The 9,528-nt window shown below is 40.3% G+C and overlaps 1 protein-coding gene across 1 annotated transcript in view; it reads right to left on the bottom strand.

The window, feature by feature from the left end:
- Nucleotides 1-294: 294 nt before the first annotated feature.
- dner (delta/notch-like EGF repeat containing) overlaps nt 295-9,528 on the bottom strand; it is a 55,593-nt gene continuing 46,359 nt past the window's right edge. The window contains exons 8-13 of the mRNA XM_063907383.1: nt 9,284-9,517; nt 3,797-3,923; nt 3,577-3,686; nt 3,220-3,351; nt 2,045-2,291; nt 295-1,100 (exon numbers count right to left, since the gene is read on the bottom strand). Coding sequence (XP_063763453.1) covers nt 989-1,100; nt 2,045-2,291; nt 3,220-3,351; nt 3,577-3,686; nt 3,797-3,923; nt 9,284-9,517 — 962 coding nt within the window. The 3' untranslated portion in view covers nt 295-988. The remainder of the gene's footprint in view (nt 1,101-2,044; nt 2,292-3,219; nt 3,352-3,576; nt 3,687-3,796; nt 3,924-9,283; nt 9,518-9,528) is intronic.

Here is a 9,528-nt window from a genome sequence, read left to right as displayed (position 1 = left end):
GACACAGAAGCACATTTATCCACCCTCCTCCTCCTCTTCCTCCTCCCTTTTCTTTACCCTACAGCAGCAAATAATCACCCAGGCGCTATTCAACACTGTCAATACTAGAGGTGAATTCTGACACTGAGTAAAACCAACTATTGTTCTGTGTATTGAGAGGGATATACCTACCTATTATCCTAAATATCACTGGAACACATACAGCAGGATGGTAGGGTCACAGTACTTCTGTAAACGTTCTTTACTAATCATACACCAATGAGAAACTTGCATGTAAAGACGATATGTATTTAAAAAAAAAACTGTGTGACTAGTATTTTTATACATGTGTGTATTTCCTCTACTAACCACAAATCACCCGCTCCCCCCCAAAAAATATTTGGTACAATCTTGAGGAAAAACAACAACAACCAAGTACAAAGGGTTTTGAAATAATACGGAGAACATCTAATCTAACCATGCACGAAGTAAGGCAACCTACTGCAGATTTTTTTTTGTTAAGATATAGAAAAAGATACAGAGTACGCACCGAGAGCAGTGCACCTATTTCTACCACACCAGCAGCACGGCATCAGCGCTGTCTGCTGAGCTCACACGTAGAAATGTTGGGCTCGCGGGTCGCAGACAGGCAGTCCGGTGCAGACTAAAGTCCTCTCTCTTGTACAGCGGAGGTTACCGGTAGTGTCGTGGATAACTTAATAATGCAAAGTATGCTACAATAAAGCCTTATCGTGGACTTTGACAGGAAAATAGATGTATCAAATTCCAGATTTTTTAAACTACAGAGTATGTTTTGTTCCTAACTATACATTCAATTTTGTTTTGCTGTTGTTTCTGTCTTAAGAAATACTTCGAGATGTATACTGACGCTCTGTTTATATGTGTGTGTGTGTGTGTGTGTGTGTGTGTGTGTGTGTGTGTGTGTGTGTGTGTGTGTGTGTGTGTGTGTGTGTGTGTATGTGTGTGTGTTTAGCTTGGGATGTGTTTTTTACAAATCCTTCGTCTTGATGAGGGTGACCAGAGGCTTGTCGTCAGGACTGTAGTCCTCGTAGGCGATGGGAGTCGCATCGTACATGGCGGGCCTGGCCTTCTTGCCAAACCTAAAAAAGAAAGCATGACAGTGCTTGTTAGTACACTGATGGAACGTAGCTATGTACAATTACTCATGTGCTGCAGCCTACTTAATACATGGGCGTTACTTTGTTAGAAAAAGTGGCGGGACACTTTTTTCAGATATACAAAAACACACCTGCATTAAGCACCCCCCGCAGCAACACTTGTTTTGACCACTAGTTCAGTGACTATGATACTCTGCTACAAAGCTATTCTCTATTCATGTATTACTAATGTTAAACGTGTCACTCTTGGGTTACCAGAAATACTCCCAAGAAGTGTGAAACAGTCCTCCAGTTTGTAAATGGTCTCAATCACACATCAACCTAAAATGTGCTTAATTCTTTGTGCACGCTTTTTTCAGAACCTTTCATACAAATGATGCTGATGCAAAGTGTTGGGGACATGTCCCAAGCAGCCCCAGTATAAATGACAAGTGACTAAATTAGGCTAGATAACATCCAATTAAACATTAGCCGCCTTTAGCTTAGCGGTGGTGACGTGAAGTCATGTGACCAGGATGTAGCTCCTTAACGTTAGCTTTTTACTTCTGGCGTTTGCATTTAGGCTTCAAACATCCCACAGTGGTGTTAGCACGTGGAGATTATCCTGCTGAACAAAACATACAAGTATCATAAAGATATTTTTGCCACAGATCTTAGTTTCTTTTAATGGGAAAATCCAGTTGCTTATATTCGGGGGAGCCCTTTGTGAGGCGAACTTCCGGGTCGGACTACAAAAAACATCATGACTGCAACAGTCTGTTGTGCGTATGATATAAATGATAATAAATTATTTGCATTCTTGAGGAATTGTTGGAGTTTCTCTTAAGAAAATACATAAATTCTAAATTCTAAAGCCTGTTTAGTGACATTAACCTACTCCATACTTTGTTGTAACTCAATCAGTTCATTCAATTCCCGTGACTGACCTGGCGTGGCGGATGGAGGCGATGGCGTTGCTGAACTCGCTGTCGATGCTGCGGCAGTTGTAGAACTCCTGGTAGGCGTGGCGCGACGAGCCCTGGTACTCGATGCGGCTGATGCGGCAGATGCCCACGATGAGGATGATGAGCATGAGGACGAAGGCCACGCACAGCGCTCCGATGATGATGTACAGGGAGTGGCGGGGCATGTTGGTCAGGGTGTCCTCAGTGTGGGCCGGCTTCCACTGCAGGTCTGACACACAGAGAGAAGGAGTTTGAGACTAAAGTATAATAATAATACAAACAATTATAACAATGAAAAATCTAATTAAAGTAATAAATTAAATAACAATAATAAATTATTATTAATAATAATGATAATAATAATACAAACAATTATAACAATTAAAAATCTAATTAAAGTAATAAATTAAATAATAATAATAAATTATTATTATTAATAATAATAAATTATTATTATTAATAATAATTTATTATTATTAATAATAATAATAATAATAATAAATTATGATTAATAATGATAATAATAATAATAAATTATTATTAATAATAATGATAATAATAATACAATTCAAAATGAAATATTAAATTAACAATAATCATAATAATAATAAAAACATACATTCTTTTTGATGTGTTTTTTAAATTAATTATTTTACTAATAAGTTTCAACTAAACAGAATCTGAGTATACATAATGTTGTAATGTCTGTTGAGTGAATTATCAGTGAGGCATAAATAATTTGATTGTTGGAGTACATTTTTTATTTTATTAGGATAAACTTTATAATTTGCTTAATAAATTGGGATTTCTTTTGATTAATGATGTTTTCTGAAATGATAAATGGTTTATTTAGATTTCTGAGTGACTGATATAGAAGGAAATAAATGCAGCTCTAAATAAAAATGTTTTAAAGCAGTTTTTCAAATGTTGTGAACCAGAAAATGTAGAAAAATGAAACCATATTTAACTCAAGACCTGTTTAAAAAGGCTTAAAAATGAAGAAAAATAAGGAATTTAGTTTGTGCAAGATCCTCTTCAGACAGACATTAAGAAAGAGAGAGGAAAAAACCCCTAATCCCTGACAGAGAGAGGGGGCATGTAGCATTTCTCATGGAAGATTAATAGCTGAGCGTTGGTTTTCTGGCAGGCTGACTTACGGATCTCACAGCTGGGCCCCACCCACCCAGGTGGACAGTGACAGGTGAAGCCGTTTGATTGGTCGACGCAGGTGCCTCCGTGGTGACAAGGGCTGCTCTCACACTCGTTGATGTCCACCTCACACTTCTCCCCTGAAGGGACGGGAGAGGTTGCGTTCAATAACAGGTAGAAGAAGCAGAATCTGAGGCGGACAGTTTTCACACTCCTGATGAAGCTGTTTACTAAACCATGGACTTAGAAAATGCAGAATGTCACGCAGCCATACTATTTATATGATAATTGATTAATTAAGTCACTTCTTCTCCATTTCCTTCCTAGGCAGTTAGTATTCTGCTGATGGTGGTACCGGGGCTCACCCAGGTATCCAGGTTGGCAGGAACAGGAGACGTTGAGTCCTGCACTCTCACAGCGCCCTCCGTTCTGGCAGCGCATCTTCAGACACGGATCCTTGTAGATCTCACAGTGTCTGCCTGCACACACAGAACAGGCGCTATCAAAACCACACCATGCAACAGTCTACAGCATACAGAGTGCATGCATCCAATAATAATAACCCCCAAACCCCCTCATGTACACGTGCCTTCAAACTGTGTTGTGCAGACACACTCGTAGGCGTTGATGAGATCCCTGCAGGTGGCGTAGTTCTGGCAGGGGGCCGACAGACACTCGTTGTACTCCTCTTCACAGTACAGGCCATGGTAGCCTGAATGGGAAACAGAAATGAAGTATATATTGAGTCATTAAATATCAAATCAATAGGACTTTTGCTGCATTGCATTATTTTATCGAGAGGGTTTACCTGAAAATGGAAGCTCTTTGATAAGCAGTTGATATAAGTCCTTCACACACACTGACTGAATCTTAAATCTGCACTTTGTTTAGCACTAAAGGACTTGCATGACTGTAAAAACAACCACAACTTTGGACTTTAATCATCATAAACATTAACCGTTAGTTGCCGTTAAATAAAAAGGGGATATGCTTTCATGTGAATAGTGTCTATTGGCCCGAAGTTCCAAAACGAAGGGAAAATGTGTGGTAATGGGTCGGACTGAAGTGAGGACTAAAGGTGTAATACAGAGGTTAAGATTAGTCTAAACTTTCTATTACTCTGCGCATGTGTGAGGACTTGTCAAAAAAAGAGAGAGCACGTGTGCTTACGTGTAATACTCATGCCAGGAATAAATAATGCAGGAAGCAGGTTCCTCAAAAAGCTCCTTCATTCATTTTCGATGTACTTCACTAAAGAACCCCAAGAAAATGCAGCAAAATGTCTTTAAATCTTCCAAAAACACAAGGAAACTTCAGACATAAATCACCCAACATGTATTAAGTGTAGGAATATATTGTCAGTCCAGTATTTTGCCTCTGAGCTTCAATGGCATTGGGCAGAAGGTCAAGTAGCATGCAGTGCTCTGTGTTTTCCATGGGATGGCAGCTGTGCAACATCTGAGAGCATGGTCAGTGCATGAGTCACAGAAATCAATTATCCTCCAGTGACATTGAAGAGCGAAGAATCAAAAAATGAAGTGTGATGTACAGATTGTATCTCTGACGTGGTATAGTTTTTGGGCTCGTCATTTAGACGAATCTGTTACAAACCAGAAAGGACTGGAGGAAAGAGAGGATGTCAATGTATTTATGAAAGTCACTGTGTGTTAAATCTAGAGGGGTTTTACTGGAAATTAATGTAATCAGTCCATTAAGTATAAGTAAGACAGAAAAATGTAACTTGTAATCAAAGTAGCTATTATAAAATGTGGTTTTAATGTATAATATGTCAAGAAATATGAGAAAAATGTTGAAAAGTATAAAATAAATTCATAAAAATGTCATAAATATTTAATAAAATGCATAGTATAGTATGTCGGAAAAAAATAAGGAGATGTATATTATAATACGTAAAGAAATATTTTAAAATGCCACAGAATTTAATGTTAAAAATACTTAAAAAGTCACAAAAAGTCCAAGATAAAAAAAAAATCATAGCATAATTTGTGGAAAAATATGAAAAAAGTAATTAAATTCTAATGATATACTTTCCCACTCCCAGCTGCACTTGAGATGCTCCACCATGTACAGTTTGTACTTTACACGACTGGAGTAGCAATCTGTTTTCATTAGCTGCGCTCCAACCGACTACATTTCTCAGTTGGGTACCGGTGCTGACAAAGTTTCAAACAATCCCTCCCCGGGCTTTAGCTAACGTGTGTTTGGGGATAGAGAGGAATTAATGAGGAGCCCAGTTAGAGCCTCTAGGGTCTGTGAAATGCCAGTGAAATGTCAAGTGCCTTTCCAAGACTCGCTCTGTATGCTGGCTGGTGTCCTGGCAGCCTCTAACGTGAGCGGGATTACAGGAGACTGGAGGACGGATCCGTCTACATATCAGCTCCCCGGCAGCTCTCTATCAGACGGCAGGCAGGCATTTACACAACATACACACTCACACAAAGCAGATTAACACACACACACACACACACACACACACACACACACACACACACACAGTGCTGCATTCAGTACAGAAATTCACTTAAATACAAACGTTCATATCTCACTCGTACCTAAGACACTAGCTGGCGTTCTGATGAGGTAGAAAAAAGGTATATTTCGGTCCAAAATGAGTATGTTAGGTTGGTAATATGTATTTAATTCTTATGAATGGTGTTAAAAGAGGCCCTTTCCTTTTCCTGTAGCACTTTTTGAACATTAAAACAAGTACACATGTGACAGTAGAGGCATACAATCAACACGTAAAAGCAAAATACGTCCTCTTTAAGATGATGACGTTGACAGCGACATGTCTTTTTAATTACTCTACTTTAAAGGAGAGAGAAATGATATATTTCCAACATCCTGCACTATGGGAAATCACTCCCTTGACTCAGGATCTTAACGTTTTTTCTCAAATTATAATTGTATTATTACTTATTCTTTGGAAATAGATATAGATATTGACAATTTTTAAACATTGATGACTTAACAACACACCAAACATCTTGTTCTTGAATCTTAAATAATGCTAACATACAGCTTTACACAAAAGACCATCTCTCTTAATTATGTTTTTGTGTGTGTGTGTGTGTGTGTGTGTGTGTGTGTGTGTGTGTGTGTGTGTGTGTGTGTGTGTGTGTGTGTGTGTGTGCGTCTGTTTTGTCTGCAATGCTAATTACGAAACGCCAACTCACCAATCCCATTAGACAGGGTGGTCTGAGAGCAGACATTTGATTGGATGACAGCATCTGCTCAATCAGCATAGTCACAGACACAGACAATTGATTGGGAGCCAGCTACACACACACACACACACACACACACACACACACACACACACACACACACACACACACACACACACACACACACACACACACACACACACACACACACACACACACACACACACACACACACACACACACACACACACACACACACACACACACACACACACCTTCACCATGGCAACCAGACAACGGAGAAATAAAGGGGCATGAGGTGAAGTGAACGGCAGGAAGATAAAGAGGAGGAACGACAAAGGGACAAGGACTAGATGGAACAAAAAAGGTACAGAAATGACTGAGGATGCGAGGAAGAAAATAGATATCTGAATAATTGGAAGGAGGCGGTTGACTGCTCACACAGCGACAGTGAAGGCTTTTGAATAAACATGAGAAACGTGACTTATGGGGGGCATTATCGACTTGAGCAATAACTTTCACAGATTCAATATTCAGGAAAACTGTTTCTGTTGAAAAAGAGCTACAAAAAAGCCACACTTCCAACCAATTAGTGATAAATAAAGTGGTGTACCCCAGGGATGTGTCCTTGGCCTAATGTCTTTTTCTATTTATACGTTTCCCCTTAAGGAAATAATGTGCAGATAAGGGAATAATATCACTGCTACGTACCTATGACCTTTCCAAACACCTACGTTTAGAGGCATGTTTATCATGACATTTTAAAAAGGGTGCATCTATTCTGTTTTCTCTTTCAGTATTTGTATTGGATTTAATTTGCACGTCCTATATATTTTATGTTGCATTGTTGGAGGAGCATGGGACTGAAGTTTTTCATTGCTATTTCTACACTGTAGCTACTGTGCATGCCAATAAAGCCTTTGAATCTTTAAATCATACTGTATGAACCTTTTGCTGCTAAATGCTGATAATAACGAGTTGAAGGTGCTGTCATGATCCTTGTTTCGTGTTTGTCATGTCTGTGGGTTGTGTTTTATTTTGAAATCTTTTCCCCTCTTGTGTCACTCGTTAAGCTTCACTTCCTGTCTGCGTTTCCCTCCTGTGCCTGATTGCGTCATTGTGCTCACCTGTTGCCCCTGTGTTTCTCCTCCCCCCATGTGCATTTAGTCCCTGTTTCCCTTTTGTCTGTTGTTCGGTCGTCGTCATTTCTTCCCTGATCTTGTCCGTGTTACCTGCCTGTTCCTGTCGCCCTTCATGTATGGAGCTAAGTGTTTTTCATGTCCTGTGTTCCCCTTGATTCGTGTTGACAGCTTTTGAATAAAGCTCGCTTTTTGTTTTTGACCCTTACCTGCTTCCCCTTGATTTACTGCACTTGGGTCCTGTTTCCCCAACCCTGACAGGTGAAGCCAAATATGTGCATTTGTGTGTCAGCATTTATAAGTTCTGATAGCTCTACCTTAAAAAAAAACTTGAATTAAGATTTTTTGATTAGTGTCTAACATTTCATTTCAGCGGTTTTTTATTTTAGCAGTATTGCCAAAATCCAACGTATTCTATTATTGCATCGTATTACATGGCTTTGTTGAATACTTGATTCTGATTGGTCAATTTGGACATTCTAGAGGTTGTCCAAGAGGATGCTCTGATCAAGGGACTACGGTATGTGCACTCGTATCAATCCGCAGAAAGAAGTCTGGACCATTTGAACTCAGCTATAGACAACAAACATTAGTTTATATCCATCAGAAAACAGAGTGGAACCCTTTATGAAGAAGAAGACAGACGGACAGGAAGTAAACACTAACAGGAAATCCTTAATTCCTTCGCTGGTCTTCCAAGTCCAAGTACTCTAAGGTTACAGTCTAGTCTTGAAGTAGGTTGCTAGGTTTGGTGCTGATGAAGGAGGATGAATGGAGGCATCAAGATGGAGATCCAGATGCTGATTGGCTCATATTAAACTGACAGTCAGTATAAACAGAAAGCAATAGGGGCAAAGTGTCACATTACGTTCATGGGCCAGTGGGAAAGTAATCTATTTCCCCATCCCGGCGAGGTAATTGCAAGACAATGGATTATGAAAAGTCATCATTCCACTCAATTGATTTCATAACAGAGGCATCGAGGCGAGTGCAACGATCGTCCCTCTTCTAAAAATAACTCATCATGCAGACAGTCGAGAGTTGCTGCTCCTCTGAGGCTGAGACAAAGTCATCCTCTCTTTACTTTTAACTTGGCTTTATAAGCTGGTTGCTGAGCTGGATTTAGAGCAGTGATGAATTAAGAACAAGGTGTCTCTGGATGGATTTATGAATGGCCCGAGGGGTCCCAGAGCCCAAAGGCAAGCGCTTCTGAAGTTTGGTTGGAAAGTGTGAGTGGAAAGTCAAAAGTACGACTGTATTACTTTGTCCTTCTTCTGCTTGATGCGAGACATTTCCCTTTAGATAAGATCACATTTAGCTGATGCTTTTATCCAGAGGAACTTTAATTTGTGCATTGAACCCATGAAGATACAAACCCAGGTAAGGAAGAAACCTGCAGGGACATTAGATTTAAATAATAACAATACCTTTTCACACACACAGCACCACAGCGATCCCATGACTTCTTTCTATAGGATTTGATATAGTATGTGTTGAGAGGAAGGTGGAGGTTTATCACCTGTGGCAGGAGGCTTTGGGGAAATGACAGGTTCTCATCTCTAGCATGATCAAAATACTTCAGTTCAGGATCTCTTTTTAACTAAAAGCCCAAAAGCCCTCATAAAGTTGATAAACAGCTGTCCCACCTCCCATCTCCAAGTGACTTTGGATGAATTTGGCACCTACATTTTAATTTAAGCCTAACAAAAAGCACTCTTGCTCACCTGGGACGCACAGACACCTGTAGCTGTTGCCCACGCTGCGGCAGACCCCGTGGGCGCAGGGGTTCAGGGCGCAGAAGTCCACCAGCTGGGCGCATGTCGGGCCGGTGAAGCCCGCCGTGCAGCTACAGCCGAACCCCAGGGGTCCGGGGCCCTGAGCGTAGCATGTTCCGTTATTGTGGCAGGGGCCGGAGGCACAGGGGTCAACCTTCTGCTCACATGTGGCTCCCTGGTAGCCTGCAGGAGGG

The sequence above is a fragment of the Eleginops maclovinus genome, chromosome 18 (genome assembly GCF_036324505.1).
Source record: "Eleginops maclovinus isolate JMC-PN-2008 ecotype Puerto Natales chromosome 18, JC_Emac_rtc_rv5, whole genome shotgun sequence".
Lineage (NCBI taxonomy): Eukaryota > Metazoa > Chordata > Actinopteri > Perciformes > Eleginopidae > Eleginops > Eleginops maclovinus.
This window is presented reverse-complemented; position numbering and strand designations above follow the sequence as displayed.